Consider the following 26,488-nt stretch of genomic DNA (forward strand, 5'->3'; position numbering starts at 1 on the left):
CTTGCAGGGTGGATATAACTGAGGGTGTGTGGAGGTCATCTGAGTTACCCTGACCAAGCCGCCCATAGCTCCCTTCTCCACACGCCAATACTGAGCCATTCGCTGTCACAATAAAAGTACAGTTCTGGCCACAGACAACTTGCTGTGCACATCCTAGTGTCTCTGTCAAAACTGGAACCTGGGTGCTGCGGCCTGTGATGGAAAACGTTGCCAAGGAGTGAAAATGTATGTGAAAATATCAATGCACTCTAATCATGGTTTTTGTCAGTGTATTAATTCAAATTAAGTTTATCAAATGTTCATAGGTGACTTACCAGTTTCAGCCAGCTGCCCATGTCGTCCACTCCCCCACATATATACTTGACATCTACCCCCCACTTGCCAGTCTCCAGGCTGCTGTGTAGCCCAGGACATGACCGCTGCATCTTGCTCTACATCCCACTTGCTGTTTTCTAATGCCAGGCTCAGTTGCTCCTTGTCATCTGAGAAACATACATTGATACTGTAACACTGTGAACAAGTATTGTACCTTTCATTATAACAAACTTAATAGACGGACTAGGGAGAGATGGTGCAAGATGATGGTGAAGGTGGTACAAGATGGTGGTGAAGGTGGTACAAGATGGTGGTGAAGGTGGTACAAGATGATGGTGAAGGTGGTACAAGATGGTGGTGAAGGTGGTACAAGATGATGGTGAAGGTGGTACAAGATGATGGTGAAGGTGGTACAAGATGGTGGTGAAGGTGGTACAAGATGATGGTGAAGGTGGTACAAGATGATGGTGAAGGTGGTACAAGATGATGGTGAAGGTGGTACAAGATGATGGTGAAGGTGGTACAAGATGATGGTGAAGGTGGTACAAGATGATGGTGAAGGTGGTACAAGATGATGGTGAAGGTGGTACAAGATGGTGGTGAAGGTGGGTACAAGATGATGGGGAAGGTGGTACAAGATGATGGTGAAGGGTGGTACAAGATGATGGTGAAGGTGGTACACAAGATGGTGTGAAGGTGGTACAAGATGGTGGTGAAGGTGGCACAAGATGATGGGTGAAGGTGGTACAAGATGTGGTGAAGGTGAAGGTGGTGACAATGATGGTGGTGAAGGTGGTACAAATTTGGCGTGAAGGTGGTACCAAGATGGTGTGAAGGTAGGGTACAAGATGATGGTGAAGGTGGGTACAAGATGATGGTGAAGGTGGGTACAAGATGAAGGTGGTGAAGGTGGTTACAGATGATGGTGAAGGTGGTACAAGATGATGGTGAAGGTGGTACAAGATGATGGTAAAGGTGGTAAAAGATGATGGTGAAGGTGGTACAAGATGGTGGTGAAGGTGGTGCAAGATGATGGTGAAGTGTGGTACAGATGCCAAGATGATGGTGAAGGTGACAAGATGTGGTGAAGGTGGTACAAGATGGTGGTGATGGTGATGTGAAGGTGGTACAAGATGGTGGTGAAGGTGGTACAAGATGATGGTGAAGGAATGGTACAGATGATGTGAAGGTGGTACAAGATGGTGGTGAAGGTGGTACAAGATGGTGGTGAAGGTGGTACAAGATGATGGTGAAGGTGGTACAAGATGATGGTGGGTGGTCAAAGATGATGGTGAAGGTGGTACAAGATGATGGTGAAGGTGGTACAAGATGAAGGTGGTGAAGGTGGTACAAGATGATGGTGAAGGTGGTACAAGATGATGGTGAAGGTGGTACAAGATGATGAGTGAAGGTGGTACAAGATGATGGTGAAGGTGGTACAAGATGATGGTGAAGGTGGTACAAGATGATGGTGAAGGGGTACAAGATGATGGTGAAGGTGGTACAAGATGATGGTGAAGGTGGTACAAGATGGTGGTGAAGGTGGTGCAAGATGATGGTGAAGGTGGTACAGATGGTGGTGAAAGGTGAAGGTGTGAAGATGATGGTGTGATGATGGTACAAGATGGTGGTGAAGGTGGTAAAGATGGTGTGAGGTGGTACAAGATGTGGTGAAGGTGGTGCAAGATGTGGTGAAGGTGGTACAAGATGGTGGTGAAGGTGGTGCAAGATGATGGTGAAGGTGACAGATGATGGTGAAGATGGGTACAAGATGATGGTGAAGGTGGTAAAGATGGTGGTGAAGGTGGTACAAGATGGTGGTGAAGGTGGTACAAGATGGTGGTGAGAGGTGGTACAAGATGATGGTGCTGTAAAGATGATGGTGAAGGTGGTACAAGATGATGGTGAAGGTGGTACAAGATGATGGTGAAGGTGGTACAAGATGATGGTGAAGGTACAAGATGATGGTGAAGATGTGGTGGTGAAGGTGGTACAAGATGCCAAGATGATGGGAAGGTGGTGCAAGATGATGGAGGTGTACCATGGTGGTGAAGGTGGTACAAGATGATGGTGAAGGTGGTACAAGATGAGGTGAAGGTGGTGCAAGATGATGGTGAAGGGGACCCAGAGGCCACACCTGCACCAGAGGCCACACCTACAGTACTGGACATCACAGCCACACACCTGACCATGTGGAGGGTACACACCTACCAGTGATGGAGGGGCCACACCTACCACCTGGAGGGCCACACACCTGTGGTGGAGCCACCACACACTACCAGTACTGGAGGGCCACACACACAGTACTGGAGGCCACACACACCAGTAGTGGAGGCCACACCTACCAGTGTGAGGCCACACACTAAGCCAGTGAGTGGAGGCCACCTACCAGTGCTAGTAGTGGGAGGCTGCCACACACTACCAGTAGTGAGGCCACACACCTACCAGTACTGGAGGGCCACACACCTACCAGTAGTGGAGGCCACACACCCCTACCCGTGGTGGAGGCACACACCTACTAGTGCAGGGCCACCACCTACCAGTAGTGGAGGGCCACACACCTACCAGTGGAGGGCCACACACCACCGTGGAGGGCCACACACCTACCAGTACTGGAGGCACACACCTACCAGTGTGGATGGCCACACACCTACCAGTACTGGAGGGCCACACACTAGTACCACCAGTGGAGGCCCCACCTACAGTCTGGAGGGCCACACCTGCCAGTACTGAGGGCCACACACCCACCAGTAGTGGAGGCTACACCACACCTACCAGTATGAAGGAGGGCCACACCTCACTGAGGGCCACAACCAGTAGTGGAGGCCACACCCAGTATGGAGGGCCACACACCTCATACCAGTGTGGAGGCCAAGTATATTAAAGGAGACCACCAAATTACTGTGAACAAGTTTTCCCCAATTATAATAGTAAGTCTATGCAAAAAAATTTACTATTGAAGCAGTCTTGTTTACCTGGATATTCAAGGAACACCCGAAGAAACTGGCAGCTTTTCATGCCTCCATATCTTTTACTATTTCTTACTATTTCTTTTGACTCTTGCCCTTAATGATGCCTCCTAAGCATACAGTGAGAGGTGGTGGATACTGTAGTGTGGAAACAAACACCACAGTGAATACAAAAGTGGAATTGTTGGATTGGTTGGAGAGTCAGTGGTGAGGTACCATGACATTAACACCATTGGCCACTACATTAAGATAACCGAGGCTAGTTTCTGGCAAGTGTTTCTGGAAGTACTGTACTGTACCGTACACCTGCAACTGTTAAATGTATATTCTTAAGCCATGATCCATGTGTAGAAAAAATGGAGAAGGCACTAACACTGATATTCTCAAGCTGCAGTAATTTATTCTGTTCAAAGGAAGAATTCTCATGCCATGAAAAGAATGAAATTTTCTTTAATATGAATTTCACTAAAGAATTCATCCCAAGTGTTTGTCAATAGCGCTATGTTTTAAGAATACAGCACCATAAAATAAACTCTCTGGGTGGCCCATGTCTTCTAAACCTTTGGAGACTCAGGCTTGGCTACCTTAACTTGTAAACCAGAAACATGTGTGTGTGTGGAACAGTTCTCTCAAATCATTATCAATAACCTATAAAGTACATCGCCCCAAAAAGCAACTTTACGGAGGATTTTGACAACCCTGCCGAGACAACAGGAGTCACAGTGCTTATTTTGCAATTCATCGGACCCCTTTGTAAAGATACTTTGGGGCAAATCTATATACATTTTGAAGTGTATAGGAAGCTATGAATGAGCCATCCTTGCATACAGCAGATATATAACACACAAGCATAAGACTTGTCAATTAAAATATCTGGCAACCATAATGAACACATGCTGTGGGAGACCCCTTCTACAACAAGGCCCCAAGACATTCATCTAGTTCATCAGTCACTACTTACAACATCCATCAGCAGCACTTCCAACAGAGAGTCAGCCATATAACATACCTGACTGCTTGAAGTGTCGAGTAACAAAAGAACGTGGCAGAGGAGTGCGGTGTTTTAAACTCTCAGCAGTGTTAACAGCAGTACACAGGGTGTCCAGCCAATTCCATTCAGCAACTGAAAAAAATAATGTTAAATATGTGGAGCTATATTAAGTAAAACAAAAGGGCTTTTCATCCACTTACTTCCTCCAGAAATGTGGATCTGATCCTTTTTGTTCAATCCAGAATGCGACATCTAGCTTTATACCTTTGTATGTAAATGCCAAGCATTAACTCGCCAGGCCAATATACAGGCAATTAAAACATCTAATTACCTAAATACGTAATATTAGCAGGACACGTCGCTATCTGACACCTTCTCTTGAGGTGCTCCTCCAAGCGTTATGGTGTGGAGTAATCGTCTCCCAGGTGAGGGGGTCGATTTGGCACTTTTTCAGGTTTGTCTTAAGTCTATCCTTATACCTTTTCAGTTGCCCGCCAGTGTTTTTACTATTCATTAGGTGACTGTAAAGTAGCTGCTTTGGCAGTCTACTGTCGTCCATACGGGTAACATGGCCAGTCCAGCGTAGTTGTTCATGGATAATGGTAGCCTCGATGCTCCTACACTTGGTGTCAGCAAGAATATTGACATTTGTTCTCTCGTCTTCCCAGCAAACTCGGAGGATGGAACGTAGACTACGTTGGTGAAAGTTTTCAAGTGCCTTGAGGTGCCTCCTATATGTGACCCATGTCTCACTGCCATATAGCAGGGTGGGGAGGACCACTGCTCTATATACGTGCAGCTTTGTAGATAATTTCAGCTCCCTACAGCTGAAGACATGGTTTTGGAGTCTGCCAAAGGCTTGAGAGGCACATCTGATCCGATGTTGAATCTCTTCATTGGTGTCCGCAGTAGTGGACAGGTGGGAGTCAAGATACTGAAAGTGGACAACATTAGAGTGTAGTACCGTTAAGATGGATGGATGGTGGAGGTGTGGCTGAACCAGGGGCAGGCTGAAAGAGAATCTGAGTCTTACGTATATTCACCTCAAGGCCGAAGTGTGCATACGCATCTGTGTAGGTGTTCAGGATCTCCTGTAGGTCGCGTTCTGTGTGAGAGAGAAGGGTGAGGTTGTCTATATACTGAAGTTCAGTAATGAAAGCCTCCGACACCTTTGTTCTTGCCTGGAGTCGTCTTATGTTGAAAAGTCCCTTCATCAGGTACTCGATGTCCACCCTGCTGGCTAAATTGGCACTGGTTCGAGTAAGAAAGGCAGCCAAGAAAATGGAATAGAGAGTTGGTGCCAGTACAAAAATTGTGCAGGACACTGCCGTTCATACCACCATGGAGTTGCCTCACAATGGCGGTGAATTTTGGTGGGCAGCCAAAACGGCTGAGGGTCCACCAGAAGGCTTCCCTGTTGACTGAGCCGAAAGTCTTGGTTAGGTCGATTAAGGCCTTGCACAGGTCAAGATGCTGTTCTCTGCTCTTTTCCTGTATCTAATGGGCAGCAAAGATCATGCCAGTGGTGCCACGTGATGGTCTAAAGCCACGCTGAGATTCTGGGAGGGAGGTTTCCGTCTCAGGAAGAAAGTCTGTTTAGGAGGACTCGGGCAATAATCTTCCCAGCTATGGACAACAACAAGATCACACAGTAGTTGCCACAGTCTGACCGGTCTCCCTTGGTCTTATAAATATTGACAATGGAGGCGTCTTTAAGAGGTTGGGGGATTTTCTCCTTTTCCCATATATTCTCCAGGAGAGAGTGGAGACTGCTGGTAAGACGAGGTCCTCCTGCTTTATACACCTCGGCTGGGATTCCATCAGGCCCTGAGGCCTTGTTATTTTTCATCTGCTTGATGGCGGTAGCTACCTCAACCTGGGATGGAGGATAGCCGAGGTGGGTCAGCTCTGGATGCTGAGGGACCTGCCGGGTAGTCAGGACATCCACATCGGTGTTTCAGTTGAGCAGTGAATGGTAGTGCTCTTTCCAGTGCTGAAGGAGGCCTTCATAGTCTTTAATTAAAGAGTTACTGTCCGATGAGCGGAGGGGGACTGCACCAGGACAGATTGGCCCATAAAATGTTTTAGTGGAATTGAAAATTTTGCACATCTTATGCTGATCTGCACATTTTTGTATTTCACATGCTTTATTTTTAAACCAGTCGCTTCCTTCTTGTGGAAGCTATCAGTTTTGGTCCACTGAGGGTTGTTCGGCCAGTCAGTTAAAGCAGCACGTTTATCATCGACGAGTACACTGATTTCCAGGTCACTTTCATCAAACCAGTCCTGGTGTATTCTTTCTATCTGGCCAAGGGTCTCTGCAAGTTTTCGTCATGACAATGTCGAGAATACCCCATTCGGCACTGGGATTTGGGTTGTTTGTTGTTGGGTTGTTTATCAGACCATGTTCGAGCTGCTCTCTGAAAGCCTGTGCTACCACTGTATCCTCAAGACTCTTAGTGTTAAAACCTCTTCTAGAGGTTTGCTACCTTTGCCGTTTTGTAGCGACGAGAAATGAGAGCTTGGCTCTGACGAGCCGATGATCAGTATCACAGTGGTCTGAGCCCCGCATTGCATGGGTGATGAGGACACCTCGGCGATCTCCTTCTCTGACAATGATGTAGTCAATGAGATGCCAGTGTTTGGATCGTGGGTGTTGCCACAAACCCTTGAACTTGTCGGCCTGCCTAAACAAGGTATTGGTGATAGTGAGGTTGTGAGCAGCACACTTGATGAGGAGCAGTAGGTCATTGGGATTACACTTGCTTAGTCCATTTCTCCCGATGGTTCCCTGCCAAATGTCAGCATATCTCTACCAACTCTGGCATTGAAGTCACCAAGGAGCACAACCTTGTCTTTTCTGGGAATAGAAGTTACCACTGTCAAGGTCGGCATAAAAGGCCTCCTTGATTTCATCCTCTGCATCTTGTGTTGGGGCATATGCACTGATGAAGAATGCGTGAAGTGAGTAATTCAGTGGGACTCGGAGCATCATGAGGCGCTAGTGGATACCAATAGGCATTTCAGTTAACCTATGTAGGATGCGTTGGCGCATGGCAAAGACAACTCCTTAAATGAGGTTTATCTCCACTGCAGGCTTACCCTTCCAGAAGAAGGTATGGCCACACCCCTGTTCTGTGAGGCAGCAGGTACCTTCAAGCTGAAACCCATGCTTGTGTACCACTAAGAAAATCCCAGGACTTTCAAGGGCTACAACAAATCCAGGTTAACTGTTATATGGTGTTTGAAAAGGAAAGCATGGATGACTGGCAGCCTCTTCCAAGATTGGTTATGTAGCTGGTTTTGTCCTGCTGTAGAAAGGTAAAGTAACCAACAAAGCTCTGGTACTTGTTGATAATGCTCCCAGCCACCCTGTTAACCCTCCTGACCTTCACATATATTAGGGTTGAATAACTGCCCAAGAACACAACTTCTTTGCCACAGCCAATGGATCAAGATGTGATTGCCAGCTTTAAGGTCCACTATCTATGCAGGACATTTAGACAACTTTTAGCTGCAACTGATAGTGAGGATCAGCAATCATATAGAGATTTTTGGAAAAGATTTAACATCATGAATGCTGTAAACAACATTGCTGACTCCTGGTATTACGGGCACAGTTGCACTGATAAATATTAATGCCAACACTTATTCATATTGTTATGCCGAGGTATAATTCAGTATTATAATTTTTTCAACAAGGTGTTCTAATTATTTTCTGTCCCAAGCAGCAATTATTTTGGCAAGTTTGGGGAGATTTTCTTGTGTATATTATCACCCGGTAACTATGTAAGAATTTTCTAGAATGTATTGCATCAGTTTTGTTAATATTTACTTATGTATTGTAAGCCTAAATCATTCTAGAGCCTTCAGGGTGTATATCGTTCTGACCTGCAACACCTGGATGGTGCTAGGATGTTCTGGAAGCCTGATGAGATGTATATAAACATCGGCAAGCTGCCTAGGGAGTTAGTCGACAGTTTCTGCTCAAAGTGTGACGTACAAGCCTAGTGACAGCTGAAGATAATTGTTGTGCAAGTGTTGTGGAATTGTTGTGAGCAATATAAAGAGAAAAGCCTAAGGAATTGTGTACTGGCAGTGTGCTGACTGTATATATTCGAATTGAGAAGTCCAGAGGCAAAGACATACTCTGTGACCTGGTGGAAATCTACCTGGCTGTTGTTTGTCTGTACACTGGTACCGATCATTGGGAAATTACCGGAGACTAGAGGGACAGCCAGTGGTAATTTGAAGACAATTGTAAGATATCTACTGCTTCTGTATATACGACCCTGGCCGCAGGTAACCAGCAATGGAACCTATGTGAAATGAATGAGTTACCCCCGAGAGAAAGACTTGTTTTCTGTAGTGAAAGGTACCATCCATTTTCTGAATATGGTGCAGATCACTTCCAGGAATGAGAGGTTTCTTGGAAACGAGATGACTCTCTCAAAGCCAGAAAAAAATCCCTCATCTCTGGAATTTTCCGGGTAACAGAAATTTTTTCTCGGAAGTTCCAGAAGTTGCGCATTACATCATCTCTCGAACCCAGAAAAATATCCCCCATCCCCGGAAAATCCCAGGGACGAGGGATTATTTCTGGCTTTGAGAGAGTCATCTCATTACCCGGAAACCTCTCATTCCTGGAAGTGATCTGCACCAAATGTTCCAGATAACGGAGATATCACTGTATTCCTGTATCGTAAATTTAAAATTCTGTCGTAACATATATGAGTAGCGGTGAGTGATGTATAAAGTAAGCCCGGATAAATTGTGTATTTTTATTTTGCGGTCCTCTATTATTCACGGATAAGATTGCCATACGTCCAGTTTTTCACGGACACGTTTTATTGTTCGGTTCTACCGGGTTTTTGAAATATCTAAATATGTCCAGGATTTTGCCCTTTTTTTTTTTTTTTTTTGCATTTTCAAAGGCAAAATTTTTAAGATTTAGGATATTTTTTACCTTGTTTAAATGGTTAGTTACACCATTTTTATATATTTTCTTAAGGAGATAAAATGCAGTTTTGTAATGTTTGGAGCAGAACAGTTTGGTACAATCTGTACTACTATGTAATGGACATCTTACTGATCACACCGGATGTTGTATATCTTGAGCACATGCATTCCAACTGAAAATCATACTCATAATTTTAGAAAAATTTCATCTTCAACCTTAGAATATGTCCTATATCCAGTTCATATGGCCTCAAAATGTCCCTGCGTGGGCTCGCTACACTCATTATTGACACCCTCAAACTTGTTGTACTGTATCTGTGACTTACACAGTCATACACTAGATATAGTACAGTACTGTGTTGTGAGCCAATTAACAAATTTTTAAGCCATTTCTTATCAAGTGATGACCAAAATTCAATCAGATAATATGCAAAAAATAAAATAAAAGTAAGTGTGGTTAGTATCTGTATAAGTCTATTAAATAAATAACAATGACCGACCTGGCTCTGGGTTGGCTACGTGGATGGGTGCCGGCTGGGTGCAGAGGACGCTGTCCAGCCTCAGCAAAAGGGCCAGAGAACACAGTTGTTGCAGGTAGCGGCTGTGAACTAGTTGCTCTCCACTGCTTACTGTGGAAAGATCATTTGTAAGGTTATCTCTCAGTGTTCTATCTTGCTATACATATACGTACTGTAGATAAGTTAAAACTGTATCAAAAGTTCATTTATCACCACTACAGTAAACTATTGTGGGCACCTAAGGTATTACCAGTACGTATACCATTATAAGAACCAACATATTGTTCACATAAGAGTTTTCACGTCAATAAATACTTATAAGTGATAAATACAGAGTTTCAATAGTTGTGTATCATAAAGCATTGTAGGAACACTTGCTGCATGAAGCTCATGAAGGCAACATTACCAGCCTGTCAGCCTGGCCAAAGTGATCATCTTATATGGTGTTTTTCTAATGTTTTCCTTGTATATTAATATTTACATAAAGAAAATTTAAAACTTAATAAACTAAATTTTTGGGCACAGATTTGTAGTGTGCAGTTTAACACACACTGTAAATAAATCAATAACGACTTGTACTTTTAAACACGACTGAACAGCCTCTGAGGAACCTGGCAAAAAGAAAAAAAGGTGATATAAGAAGGTAAAGATACTATGAAATCTTATTGTTATATTCATCAACACAGCTAACCCACCTACCTCACCACAGCTTAACTGTTACTATTGACACTACCTCACCACAGCTAACCCACCTACCTCACCACAGCTAACACAGCTAACCCACCTACCTCACCACAGCTAACACAACTACCTCACCACAGCTAACAACACTACCTCACCACAGCTAACCCACCTACCTCACCACAGCTAACCCACCTACCTCACCACAGCTAACACAACTACCTCACCACAGCTAACAACACTACCTCACCACAGCTAACACAACTACCTCACCACAGCTAATAACACTACCTCACCACAGCTAACACAACTACCTCACCACAGCTAACACAACTACCTCACCACAGCTAACCCACCTACCTCACCACAGCTAACAACACTACCTCACCACAGCTAACAACACAACCTCACCACAGCTAACACAACTACCTCACCACAGCTAACACAACTACCTCACCACAGCTAACCCACCTACCTCACCACAGCTAACACAACTACCTCACCACAGCTAACACAACTACCTCACCACAGCTAACACAACTACCTCACCACAGCTAACACAACTACCTGTACCTCATGGATACAGGTGAAGTCGGCCCCTGGTGACTTCGGCCCAGTTACAATGGTGATCTCGGCCCATTTTGGTAATCTCTACATAGAATGTGGGCCAAAGTCACCAATGGTATCAACTGTCAGGCTTTTTGAGACTTTTTTTTATAACTTTATTTTAAGGACATGGATTGATGGTGTTTGGCCGGTAGATGTCGTCACTAATACAGATGTGTCGAGACAGCTGTGTTTGAACAGGTGCGGGCTGGAGAATAGTTTCTTGAGTCAACACGGTCATGACGCCAGCTAGACCATGAACTCTGCTGGGTCAGGTCTTAATCTCACTTTTTAGGTGGTGAAAACTGATGAAAAATATCTGTTCAGATTATTGCTCATTTCTCCGTCATTATCAGTTAGCTCGCCAGTATCTGACTGTACTGGTCCAATCTTTTCTCGTGTTTTAGTTTGATCCATTTGAAAGAATCCCTTGGGGTATGACTTCGCCTCCCTTGCTATCTTCAGTTCATTATTCCTCTTTGCTTTTCTTATCTCGGTCTTAACCCTACTGGCCAATACCTTATAATCATCTCGGTGGCAAACTTCACCACGATTTATTTTCCTACCTAAGGCCTTCATTTGGTCAATAATATTCTTTAAATAATTATTTATCCATTTAGCGTCATTGTTGTTTGATCTGAGCTTACTGTATGGTATGTTCTGCCTTTGTGCATTAAGTAACTCATTATTTAAATTGTTGTGGAACTCGTCAACCTCAGATCTCATGAGCAGGTCATCCTCAACCGTCTTATTTGGTGAGGTTATCGTTGTCAGGTCTCCAGGTAAAGTGAGGTCGCCCTCTGTGGGTACAGTGTGAGGTCATGTAATTCACCCCCAAATGTGATAACCCTTCTCTCAGCTGTGTTTTCAAACATTGCCCTTCTGAAATCTAGGACTTTGATGGAATTATGGGACTTTAATGCGCTGTTCTTCTCTGGGCTGTAAGCTATGGTCTGATAAACAATCATTACACCTCCCACCAAGACCAAAGCTTCCACACCAGAGAACTGATGACATATAGACAGTGATCATGGTAATGTCATGTGCAGTATCTAATAGCCCATGAGGCGATAATGCAACTTCACATTTTACAAACAATAACCGCCACCTACCGGTAGCACTTCCCTCATAGTTAGTGAATTTATGTTTTTCTACTAGCTTGGTTTGATCTAACAAAACTCACTATACCTTCAGCTAAGAGTAATAAATATATATATATATATATAACATATATATATATATATATATATATATATATATATATATATATATATATATATATATATATATACAGTAAAAAGTCCAAAAATCGGATGACAGAAATGACCACCGAGAATCCGGACTTTTCAAAACTTTCAAACTTTTTACATTTAGCGGACTTTTGTGGGTTACGTGAATGAATGGAGTTGCTTAAAAAATTAATTTACATAATTCTAATAATAAAAGTAATTGTAAATTATAGGTAGCTAATTTTGTTAGTTTTGTAATTAGCTTGTCCTGAAATGTAAAATTTGAGGCACTATAAATCTTTTTTGTGTGTATGTGTGATGCATGAACGCATACAGTTGCACAGCTATTAAGTGAATGGTCGCCTAATTTTTAAAACAAGCAATCAAACTGTGACGACGTTAATTTTGAGTCCTACTGTTTCCATTTACAGAGTACTGTACAAGCCCATAATAATGGCTCCAAAGTAGATAAACTTGTTAAAGAAGAGAAAGAAGAACATGTTGAAACTGAGTGACAAACTTGAAATAATTAAGAACCAGAATGTAAATGAGCAACACTGATCTAATGGAAACATACTACATTGAAAAGTCTACAATTTATGATATAAAAAGGCAAAGAATAAAATTTAGAATTCACAACTTCTTCTGGGCTTCTCATAAAATTGCTGAGAGAAAAAAGTTTACATTGGCCCAAATTAGAAAATCTTGATAAAGTGTTGCACAAATGGTTTTGTTAAAAACGTATCAGAAGGTATGCAATATGGCTGATGCTTATTGCAAAGTAAAGTCTTTTAAGGAGCAAATAAACATTGAATCAGAGTAAGCATTTAGTGATGGATGGCTAGGAATTTCAAGACTCATTGTAGTATTAGGACAGTTTGTTTACATTTTTGTCAAGTGTTGACTTTATTTTTTGAAACTGCTCGTTTTGATAAATGAAGCATGTTTACTCATAAGCTCTCAAAATGTACCTGTTCATCTCTACTTACCTCCTTAAATTTGAATTTTAAAAGTACTGCCTGAGAATCCGAAACCAAAAATAAGGACCCACTCAATCTCAAGCTGTCCGGATTTTTGGACTTCTACTGTATATCATGTAGATCCACAATGAAAACGTGATAAGAAAAGGAACAACGAGCCCGTTGTTTCCCCTTTTCCTGATTTTATATATATATATATATATATATATATATATATATATATATATATATATATATATATATATATATATATATATATATATATATATATATATATATATATATATATATATATATATATATATATATAGTTGGTCCTCAAGACATGTTAATGTAATCCGGAGGGTCCATGGAAAGTGAGGAACTAGTAAGTGAACAAATATAACATATGGGATTAATTGAAATGGAGTCCAGGCGTATCCCAACTCCACGTTTTGACGACACACAACTATGTTGTAGTAAAAATATTATCTTAACTTTGATGCATGCACACACAATTAATAATTAAAGAAATATCAATATTAGGTTTTTTAACACTTACATTAGTAGAAAAGATGGCTGGGCACACGGGATGGGCTTGGTTCCGGGAAGAGGGCAGATTATTGGCCTCCACCTGTATCACTTGTATCAATTGTATCACTATCCACCACAGAGGCTTGCAGGGCTTCTTTGTCAAACCCCCAAAGTCTATATGTCCATATCCTCACAATTATCACTATCACTGACTTGGCTGGCTGTAGGTGGCGGTGAAGAACTCGTAATGTTTTGATGATTAGGCACTTTGTGCTCCATTTCGCCTACACACAACATGGCGGATGGGCGGAGGTTTGAACAAAATGGTGGCTTGCCAGCCGCCTCCGCGTAATGGGGTTCATGACCATGAATGTGAAATGTTAGGTTCTGCAAGGCACCGCGTTAACGGTGAAACGCGGAATGTGGCCGCGAGACCAACTGTGTGTATATATATATATATATATATATATATATATATATAGCAGTTAGTTAGTAGTATATATATATATATATATATATATAATATATATATATATATATATATATATAATATATATATATATATATATATATATATATATATATATATATATATATATATATATATATATATATATACACACATGTCAGTATAGTAGTCTCGGCCAACGAAAGCACAATCCGTTCTAGAAGGTTGCTCGTTAACCGAAAAACTCATTAACCGAAACCATTGCTTCAATGGGTTTTGGGGTAATTGGTTCCAGCTCACCGAAAATTGCCAAAATTAAAAAAAAAAGGTAGAAAAGTACGCTTACTTTGAGGTGTGTATGTAGAAGGCTCCTGGATGATGATGATGATGATGGGAATTAGAATGGGGGTGGAGGAGAAGGAAGAAGAAAAGGCATTGGGGTGGAAGAGAAGTCACCCCATGGCACCATTTCACCCATAAAATTTTAGTTCTCTTGGTGTAATTCAAGATTATTTTCTTTAAATCAACACTGCACTGCATTATATATTGTCAATATGTAAAATAAATTTCAAATTGACCAATAATTTGCTTGGAAACACAGAAAAAAAGCATTTAGTTGAAGAGAGTCTCAAGCAAGATGTTACCTCCACTGAAAAGACACAGAGACTGACGCCTGTATGGTGTGTTGACAGGCTGTATGGCGCGCAAAAAACTAGCTTCCTATACTTCAATTATGTTCAATAATTGTTAAAATGACGACAAAATTTAATATAAAACTTTTAAAATTATTGAATAGTATAAACTTCTTGATAATTACTAAAATAGTAAGGAATTTTAGCCCTAGAACCAATTACTGTATTGGCGGACTAATACTACAGCTGGTGGACCGCCAAATACAAGCGAAAACATGTTGAGGTCGGCTCACAAGAAACTCGTTAATCGAGGGTTTGCTCGTTAACTGAAGAAAGAATCTTATGAAAGGTAACTCGTTAACCGAAATCTCGTTAACCGAGGCGCTAGTTAACCGAGGGATCACTGTATATATAATGTGATTTTAAATCCATGTCCTTAAAATAAAGTTATAATAAAAAGTCTCAAAAAGCCTGACAGTTAATACCATTGGTGACTTTGGCCCGCATCCTATGTGGGCCGAGATTACAGAAATGGGTCGAGATCACCACTGTAACTTAGCCGAAATCACGGGACCAAAGTCACCAGGGACCGACTTTACAAATATCAGGGTTTACTTGACCTATATGTTAAAAGTATTAGTCAGGTATTATATTGTAGTCAAGGTATTAGTGCTTGTAAGGGAGGAAACTGATGGACATGGCCCCTTCACTACTGGACGCCACTTTTAATATTTTATTCAGCCAACACTAATGATTTTATTTATCAGAGAGAGACCACCAGTATCTAGGGGGCTGACCAACATGGGGTTATGCACACAGTAGCATATATCTCACCTAAAGGTCTCTCGTGGTGATATTGTGAGAGAAGGAGTGACGGTAGGTGGCAGAGCAGTGCTCTGAGACATGACGCCTGGTGTAACCCAGACATTCCCCACACGTGTAATCTTGTTCGACACAATGCCACCACCCGTAGTTTATAAAACTGGTCTTCCGTCATTGAGATAAACATCACGTTCTGTGGTAAGACATTCAGGTACAGTACATAAACTTAAAGTATTATATTTCATGAGACACTTAATTTACTGTATATCTTTGATCACATAACAATGATCACAGGTTTTATGAACAGATTTTATTATAATGAACCAAAAGGTTGATCATAAGAGCAACTCAAATATTTACCAACAAAAATACAGGAAACATTTGACAAATATTTTCTGGGACTTAAAATTGATGTGATAAAATACTTAAACTAAACACTGTTACCTTTATAAAGGTACCTGTCATACCCTGGTGACCTGTAGGTACCTGTCATACCCTGGTGAACTGTAGGTACCTGTCATACCCTGGTGACCTGTAGGTACCTGTCATTCCCTGATGACCTGTAGGTACCTGTCATACTCTGGTGACCTGTAGGTACCTGTCATTCCCTGATGACCTGTAGGTACCTGTCATACCCTGGTGACCTGTAGGTACCTGTCATTCCCTGATGACCTGTAGGTACCTGTCATACTCTGGTGACCTGTAGATACCTGTCATACTCTGGTGACCTGCAGGTGCTTGTTATACTCTGGTGACCTGTAGGTACCTGCCATTCCCTGATGACCTGCAGGTACCTGTCATTCCCTGATGACCTGTAGGTACCTGTCATACTCTGGTGACCTGTAGGTACCTGTCATACTCTGGTGACCTGTAGGTACCTGTTATACTCTGGTGACCTGCAGGTACCTGACATACTCTGGTGACCTGTAGGTACCTGTTATACTCTGGTGACCTGCAGGTACATGTCATACTCTGGTGACCTGTAGGTACCTGTCATACTCTGGTGACCTGCAGGTACCTGTCATACTCTGGTGACCTGCAGGTACCTGTCATACTCTGGTGACCTGTAGGTACCTGTCATACTCTGGTGACCTGGAGGTAGGTACCTGTCATACCCTGGTGACCTGTAGGTACCTGTCATTCCCTGATGACCTGTAGGTACCTGTCATACTCTGGTGACCTGTAGATACCTGTCATACTCTGGTGACCTGCAGGTGCTTGTTATACTCTGGTGACCTGTAGGTACCTGCCATTCCCTGATGACCTGCAGGTACCTGTCATTCCCTGATGACCTGTAGGTACCTGTCATACTCTGGTGACCTGTAGGTACCTGTTATACTCTGGTGACCTGCAGGTACCTGTCATGCTCTGATGACCTGTAGGTACCTGTCATTCCCTGGTGACCTGTAGGTACCTGTCATACTCTGGTGACCGCAGGTACCTGTCATGCTCTGTCCTGCAGGTACCTGTCATACTCTGGTGACCTGTGGTACCTGTCATGCCTGGGGACCTGTAGGTACTGTTATACTGTGACCTGCAGGTACCTGTCATACCCTGGTGACCTGTAGGTACCTGTCATACCCTGGTGAACTGTAGGTACCTGTCATACCCTGGTGACCTGTAGGTACCTGTCATACCCTGGTGAACTGTAGGTACCTGTCATACCCTGGTGACCTGTAGGTACCTGTCATTCCCTGATGACCTGTAGGTACCTGTCATACTCTGGTGACCTGTAGGTACCTGTCATTCCCTGATGACCTGTAGGTACCTGTCATACCCTGGTGACCTGTAGGTACCTGTCATTCCCTGATGACCTGTAGGTACCTGTCATACTCTGGTGACCTGTAGATACCTGTCATACTCTGGTGACCTGCAGGTGCTTGTTATACTCTGGTGACCTGTAGGTACCTGCCATTCCCTGATGACCTGCAGGTACCTGTCATTCCCTGATGACCTGTAGGTACCTGTCATACTCTGGTGACCTGTAGGTACCTGTCATACTCTGGTGACCTGTAGGTACCTGTTATACTCTGGTGACCTGCAGGTACCTGACATACTCTGGTGACCTGTAGGTACCTGTTATACTCTGGTGACCTGCAGGTACATGTCATACTCTGGTGACCTGTAGGTACCTGTCATACTCTGGTGACCTGCAGGTACCTGTCATACTCTGGTGACCTGCAGGTACCTGTCATACTCTGGTGACCTGTAGGTACCTGTCATACTCTGGTGACCTGGAGGTACAGTCAGCCAAAGTTCCATTGACCTCACCCTGGGTCTCGTACTCTCAATTTTACCTGGCAATACTTGAAGGAAGGAAGGCTGTATGTAAAGGTGATTGTGATTGGTGGATTTATTTTTGGCTGTATCACTGTCAGGATAATATATTAAATAATCCAAAAGCAGCATTTTTATAATAATAAACTATTCATCGTTATTTAAGATCATGATAGTTTCCAAATATTCGTAAATTTGCTTAAAAAATAAAGAAATTATATAAATGAACTGGCAACGCAGCTACACCCAGGGCTACCACCAGCTTCTCACATCAAATTTCAAGAATATAAAGGTCTGTCCAAAAAGAAACCGAACTTTTTAAATAGCGCGCCAACAAGCCGGCACAGCGTGCTTGCGACAGGAGCACTGTGTAGCGGTGACCTTGACCTTTAGTCTAACACTAGCCGCATCACGCCACGTCAATTAATCATCGAGCTACACGTGCTAGAGTAAACGTGTGCTTAATGCACTTAGCGATTTGTTGCAAGTTGAACAATGAAGGATCTTGAAGAGCAACGTGTTTGCGTGAAATTGTTTCAAATTGGGAAAAACTTTTAAGGCGACTTTTCAAATGTTGCAACAGGCTTATGGGAGGATTGTTTGAGCCGTACGCAATGTCACGTGTGGTACCAGCGTTTCAAAAGAGGAAGAACATCCACCGAAGACGATCCCAAATCTGGACGTCAGAGTCGCTCGAATGTGGAGGTGATGTTGATCGTCTTTTTTGATTGAAAGGGCGTCGTTCATCGTGAGTTTGTTCCACGTGGTCAGACAGTCAATAAGGAGTTTTACTTGGAGGTCCTGAAGCGTTTGAGGGAGGCAGTGCGAGGGAAGAGGCCTGAGGCGTGGACAAACAAGACCTGGATGCTGCACCATGACAATGCACCTGCTCACGCATCGCTCCTTATCCGTGACGTTTTGGTGAAGCACGAGACAACTATCGTCCCCCAGCCGCCCTACTCTCCGGATTTGGCCCCTGCTGGTTTTTTTTTGTTCCCAAAGTTAAAATCCACCCTGAAAGGTCGCCGATTTCAGACGATAGAAGATATAGAAGAAAATTCGCTACGAGACCAGCACACCATCTCTCAAAACGTGTTTCAGAACTGGAAAAAAAGTTGGGAGCAGTGTATCAACAGTGGAGGGGTGTACTTTGAAGGAGACAAGTCTGATTAAGTTGTAAGTAAAGCAATAAATTTGTTTTTTAAAAAGTTTGGTTTCTTTTTTGGACAGACCTCGTATGTTCCACATTTAATCTTTAGTGTTTCATGGAGGAATTAATTGTCTTTACAGTGTGAGCATTACATAATATAATTTGACGTAAGTTAGAGGGCAGACACTGTAATAGACTCACTTGTCAGTCACATGTATCTTTGCATATTATAGTTATCAGTCAGAGTGTGTGTGTGTGTGTGTGTGTGTGTGTGTGTGTGTGTGTGTGTGTAATAATAATAATAATAATTGACGGTTTATTGAAAAAGTTCTGCAGCCCGAAGGCTGAAAATATACATTGGACATAAATGACTTATTACATACATTGGTGGTTTAACAAAAGCCTTCATTAGAGAAAGGTAAAGGAACATACAGTGAACATACAGATTAATGTAGGTGTTGAACAGCAAACACGTAGTGTAGTAACTCCCTCCCAGATGGTGTTAGGAGGGACCTCACGTGGTGTAGTAGTTCCCTCACAGATGGTGTTATGAGGGACCTGCGTGGTGTAGTAATTTCCCTCACGTGGTGTAGTAATTCCCTCACAGATGGTGTTATGAGGGGCCTCACGTGGTGTAGTAATTCCCTCACAGATGGTGTTATGAGGGCCTCACGTGGTGTAGTAATTCCCTCACAGATGGTGTTATGAGGGGCCTCACGTGGTGTATTCCTCACAGATGGTGTTATGAGGGCCTCACGTGGTGTAGTAATTCCCTCACAGATGGTGTTATGAGGGGCCTCACGTGGTGTAGTAATTCCCTCACAGATGGTGTTATGAGGGGCCTCACGTGGTGTAGTAATTCCCTCACAGATGGTGTTATATGAGTGAGGTGTGGTTCCAGGCCTTCCTATCGTAGACGGATTAACACATCGCTGGTTGTTGTTGGGTCTCACGGGCCGTTATCACTGGGTACCTGGGACCTCACTGTGTGAAGGTTAACTTGGGTACACTGTTACTGTTGAGTTGTTCTCACTGTGTGTGTGTGTGTGTGTGTGTGTGTGTGTGTGTGTGTGTGTGTGTGTGTGTGTGTGTGTGTGTGTGTGTGTGTGTGTGCGTGTAAATAAATTACATTTGTAATTATGGCAATTATAACACGAATTATATGTGAAATGTGGCCATTGGGAAAATGAAGTATCCAAGTGGCAGCTGATGTATGGAGCTTAATATCTGGTTCCCCTTTGTAGAACTAAAAATCAACAATTGTTCGGCAAAAGACTGTACTCATCGTTAGGTAACAGCATTTTCAATAGTTACCTATCTTATTTATGACGTCAGCATCAGGTTTTACGCCCACCAATCACATATCACTTGGCATGATCTAATCAGCCAATAAGAGCTTGACCGAAGTGTTGTTGTGAATACAGGATCAACAGTAGGCATTACTTCTGTCACCATGAACACGACGCAACAGCACTAACTACTCACTGCCATATAATCGCCCTCCGAGAAGAAGGCCTTACGGTGCGTGACATCGCAGACCGACTTGCTGTGAAGAGGTGGATCAGGAGATATGCCAAAACGGTGTATTTGAACTGATTTGCATATGTATGAAAATTTCAGATTGAACCGGGATATAAACAATATCTAAGATATTTATTTTTATATAAATGATATGATAATGAAAATATTATAATGTAAATGTTATGGTTTTTGGTAAGGGTTATGAGTGTATGCCATAATGTTAATGGCATACCAGGTTATGACACTGGCAATCCAAAAACAATATTGTGTCTATTTTCAGAAAGAAGACCACGCCCCCGACTGACCTACTAGGGATGAGGATGCCGCCATAATAGCAGCAATTTAAAACAACCCGTTCTCCGACGCTGTCGCCATCAGAGAGGCGTTACACTTAGACGTTTGTTCACAGACTGTCAGGTCACGTTTGCATGAGGTTGGCATACAACACGGAGTCCCTGCCAAAAAGAAACAGCGAACTGAACAACACCGCACTGGTCGCTTCCAGTTTGCCCAGCAATATGTGGGGGAGGACCTGGAGTTTTGGTCACAAGTAGTCTTCACGGATGAGAAGACTTTTGCCAGTACTAACCACGGTAAAATTCATTTGTGGCGGCCAGATCGCACGAGGTAAGTAAGCTTAACATATTAACAAGTTCATAATGATTAAAATAAGATTTAGACCGTATTTGTCGATATAGCCGTAAAACATCGAACAGCTCATTACTATACATTTTCAAATAAAAGCCTCGAAGACTATAGCATAATATTAAAATTTCTTTTCAAGTATTATACTACAAACTTAACTTAAGATGTAATAGCTTAATTAGGGCAATATATTTATATTTGTATCGTATTTTCCCTTCCTGCAGATACAACAGGGCCCACATATACGAGGTGGCTAGAAGTGGGCGTGTGACACTGAACGTGTGGGGCTACATATCCCTACACGGTATGGGAGATGTTTTCCAAATTAAGGGTAGGTTTACGGCAAATAAATACCTAGACATCCTGCGGAATCAGTTCCTCCCTTCAATTCATAGGTGGTCTCAGGCTACTCAAGTCCCCTGGTGAAGGACAAACTTGTCAGTGATACTACAGTGGAGGCAACACAACTCTGATGCATACAACTCTCTACCTAAAAAACTGAATTTAAAATGAAGAACTTAATGTGTTTGTGACCATATGTCTGCAGACTAACCCACACCCACACATGGATGAGACAGGAGGCTGACCCACATCCACACATGGATTAGACCAGAGGCTGACCCACACACATATAGATGAAACCAGAGGCTGACCCACACATGGATGAGACTGGAGGCTGACCCACACACACATGGATGATACTGGAGGCTGACCCACACACACATGGATGATACCAGAGGCTGACACATGGATGAAACCAGGAAGCTGATCCACATGGATGAGACTGGAGGCTGACCCACACACACACACACATGGATGATACTGGAGGCTGACCCACACACACATGGATGATACCAGAGGCTGACCCACACACATATAGATGAAACCAGAGGCTGACCCACACATGGATGAGACTGGAGGCTGACCCACACACACACACACATGGATGATACTGGAGGCTGACCCACACACACATGGATGAGACCAGAGGCTGACCCACATGGATGAGACAGGGCTGACCAACACCCCACACATGGATGACACAGGGGCTGACCCCACACACATGGATGAAACCAATTTGATCCATGGATGAAGACTGGAGGCTGACCCACACACATATAAGGTAAACCAGAGGCTGACCCACCTGGATCTGGGACAGGCCACGCCTCTTTATGCTGGATGAGACTGGGTGTGACCCCCACACACACACACATGGATGAGGGCAGAGGCTGACTTACCATGGATGAGCCAGGCTGGGAACACACATGGACGGACAGGCTGACCCATGGATGAGGTGGCCCACACATGGATGATGCAGAGGCTGCAGCCCACATATGAAACCAGGGGCTGATCCATGGTTGAGATTGGGCTGAGCCACACACACCACACATGGATGAGACCAGAGGCTGACCCACACATGGATGAGACCAGAGGCTGACCCACACATGGATGAGACCAGAGGCTGACCCACACATGGATGAGAACAGAGGCTGACCCACACATGGATGAGACCAGAGGCTGACCCACATGGATGATACAGAGGCTGACCCACACATGGATGAGACCAGAGGCTGACCCACACATGGATGAGACCAGAGGCTGACCCACACATGGATGAGGCTGACACAGATGAGCTGACCCACACATGGATGAGACCAGAGGCTGACCCACACATGGGTGATGAGACCAGAGGCTGACCCACACATGGATGAGACCAGAGGCTGACCCACACATGGATGAGAACAGAGGCTGACCCACACATGGATGAGACCAGAGGCTGACCCACACATGGATGAGACCAGAGGCTGACCCACACATGGATGAGACCAGAGGCTGACCCACACATGGATGAGACCAGAGGCTGACCCACACATGAGTATAAAATGCTCTGTCTACCCTGATGATGGTCCCAACAAAGGTCACTAATAACACAAGACAAAGTTCTAACACAAGACAAAGTTCTAACACAAGACAAAGTTCTAACACAAGACAAAGTTCTAACACAAGACAAAGTTCTAACACAAGACAAAGTTCTAACACAAGACAAAGTTCTGTGTCTAGTCCACATATGTAGTTAACTTTGAGAGACATAATTCCAGACTAAGAATTTATTCATTAACTAAATTCCAGCGCCCTAACTCACATGGTCATGAAGCTGATTTCTTCCCTAACATTCACATACGTTTCTTAAAATAGGAAGGTTTATGATATCAAGAGGAAGAGTGATGATGGATTTATATAATAATCTAATTATATAAGAAGTTCTTCATTTGTATCTTTAGGTAGTGAATAAAGAAAGACCTGTGATAAAGAATTCCATATCATCCATGCTGCTGTCATCAGTCTCACATCATATTATATAAAATTACATTAAGGAATGACCTGAGCTTGTGATGGCCCATGTTATAGCTGTGAGGGGGTGAAGGGGGAACTTAAATTTTCCTGCCTCCCCTTCAGTCTCCATTTAGGGAATAGAACAAGTGATGAAGCTGTGGGTTTACTTCTAGTGCCAATCACTGGGAGGTTCAGAGTAGGGATGGGATTCTCAAATGTTCTCTCTCAGCCTGGTCTTAACCTAACATCATATACTGTACTGTACAGTTATTTCTAAACTTATTTCATTCATCCTGTGTCACTATGGTTGACCCAGAATTCCACCTCTGTACTGTCAAACATGTATGATGATTTTAAAGGCACCATCTTGTGAAGTAACATGGTTATACCAAGTTGGAAACACAGCTTCTTATCCAATCAGCCAAGTTAAGCAACACTGGCTCTGTTAGTTCTTTGATGGGTGACACCTGGGAGCACTAGATGCTGCTGGCACAAGGACCCTGCTGGAAATAAGCCACTCATGGCTTTGTCGACTAACTTGGGTCATATTGAATATACAGTGAACCCTCACTTTACATGGTTAATTGAACCCACGGCGGCCCGCGTAAAGTGAGAAACGCGTAAAGTGAACAACATAACATATGGGATTAATTGAAATAGAGACCGGGCCGACCCCCAAACTCCACTTTTTCCCGACACAATATATACGTTTCACTAAAAATAACATGTTAACTTTATGATGGTATTCACCCACACATAATACAGAAGGGAACAGTCAATAAGAGAATAATAAACTGAAGGTTAGGTTAGAAAAAAACAAGGTTGGGGTTAACACTTACGTTAGTAGAAGAGATGGGTCGGTGTAGGGGAATGGAGGCTGGTTCCGAGGCAGAGGGCAGGCTACTGGCCCTCAGGTGAGTCTTCATCGGTGTCATCCACACTTACTAGTGCCTCCCTGACAAATCCCTCAAAGTCATCATCACTGTCTCAGCCTCTGTCACTATCACTGGCTTGGGCTGGCTGTGGTGGGTTGCGGGCGAAGAACTCTGTTATGCTTTGCTGACGGCTGGTGTTTATGTTGTCGTGATAAACCTTGATGTAGGGCTCCATAGTCTGCAACAGCTGGGTAGTGAAGATTTCATACCTGTTTGCGTCAGGGTCGTCGGAAAGGAGGAGCTTGACTTTCTCAATACACTCGATGGCACCCCTAACATTACTATGGGATAAGCGGCGTTCTTCTTGGGATGACGCACCACCTGCCTCTTCACTGACGTCATCATCATCTACCATCTCGTCGGTAGTCACATCAGGATCCCTTATCACCTCCAGGATGTCGTCGTTGGTGGTCTCGGAGAAGCCTGCAGCTGTAACACTCTGCGCAGCTTCTCTGGCAAGGTCCACTGCTACTGCAACAGTCTGAACCTCACCAGTCACAGATTGACTCTGCCTAACGGCCGGAATGCCTTGCAACACATGTCTCCATGCGTGACGAACAGTTGCTACAGACAGCTGATCCCATGCCTCCACCAAGAAGTCCACAGCTTTCTTGATGTTGAATGTTCTCCAGAATTGTTTTAAAAGTACTTCTTGCTCTGCCAACTGTTGATCCTCGTCGTCTTCGCTCTTGCTATCGGTGTTGGTGTCACTCAGGTTACGCAACTCTTCCTTGGTGTTGGTGTAGTCGTTCAGGAGGTTGAATTTTTTAGCAGAGAATGCAGCTTTTACATTACAGATCAATTCTTGGTCCATGGGCTGTATTATAGACGTAGTGTTGGGAGGAAGGAAGACCACTTTTATGTTGGGGTGACGATCTAACAGTAGGGGCGAGTGTCCTGGTGCGTTGTCAAGCAGCAACAAAATCTTGAATGGCACATTCTGTTGCTCACAGAATTTCTTCACATCGGGAACGAAACAGTCATCAAACCAGGAGAGGGACAGTGTAGAGAACATCCACGCCTTACGTGCGGTCAGCCAGTGGACATTTAGCTTGGTCATGTCCATGCTCTTGTAGGCGTGCGGCTTGCGTGCTGTGTGGATCACCGATAACTTGAGCTTACAGGTACCGGAGGCATTGGTGGTAAACAGGACGGTGATGCGCTCCTTCTGCAACTTCCGGCCCCGACACTTGCTGGCATTCTTCACAACGAAGGTCTTGGAAGGTAGCTTTTTCCAAAAAAGACCAGATTCGTCCATGTTAAACACCTGGTCGTCGGTGTACTGTCCTTCCTCCATAATCTCATGTAAAAACGGAGGAAATTCCCTAGCCGCAACACGGTCAGCACTAGCTTCTTCACCACCAATGTTGATATTGGTGATCTTGTTCCTCTTCTTAAACCTCTGTAACCACCCAGAGGAAGCATTAAAGGGTTTGGGCTCTGTAATTCCCATCTTTCGTGACACTGCAGCATACAGTTCATGTGCGTACTCCTTAACTGAGCGCGTGTCCACCGCCATGTTCCGTCGTGCCTGACGCACCAAGTAGCTCACAAGTAATTTTTCCGTCTTGAGAAGCACCTGGTTGTGGAAATACTTGATCATAGAAGCACCTGTAGATTTTGTGATGTTCATGTGCTCCTTTATCTTGGCTGAATCCTTCTTAATTGTCCTGATAGTTGATTCGTTAACACCATGCTGGCGCGCGAGATCAACCTGTCTTGTTCCTTTCTCCAACTCTTGTGTGATCTTACATTTTATTTCGTAGCTTAAGGAACGTCGTGTCTTCTTTGGCTTAGGGCGGCTGGGTCCAGGTAATGTAAGGTTTCTTTGTGGTGGTGGTGGTGGTCCGGTGGAAGCCATTCTTATGGAACAATAGATACCGATATACACGGTGTAGCCGGGAGGGGTGTAACTGACGCGGTAGGTCAAGGGGCTTGAACGCTCCCGCGGTGGGGCACATCA

At 43.6% G+C, this 26,488-nt stretch overlaps 1 protein-coding gene across 1 annotated transcript in view; it reads right to left on the reverse strand.

Annotated features, from left to right (window-relative positions):
* LOC121869750 (probable E3 ubiquitin-protein ligase HERC1) overlaps nucleotides 1-26,488 on the reverse strand; it is a gene marked incomplete at its 3' end in the record, with an annotated part of 129,873 nt that continues 103,385 nt past the window's right edge. Inside the window, 5 exon segments of the mRNA XM_042371323.1 lie at nucleotides 1-192; nucleotides 315-482; nucleotides 4,294-4,407; nucleotides 9,735-9,863; nucleotides 15,676-15,856. Of these exon segments, the coding sequence (XP_042227257.1) occupies nucleotides 1-192; nucleotides 315-482; nucleotides 4,294-4,407; nucleotides 9,735-9,863; nucleotides 15,676-15,856 (784 nt within the window).

The sequence above is a fragment of the Homarus americanus genome, unplaced genomic scaffold (genome assembly GCF_018991925.1).
Source record: "Homarus americanus isolate GMGI-L3 unplaced genomic scaffold, GMGI_Hamer_2.0 scaffold23578, whole genome shotgun sequence".
NCBI classification, from domain to species: Eukaryota; Metazoa; Arthropoda; class Malacostraca; order Decapoda; family Nephropidae; genus Homarus; species Homarus americanus.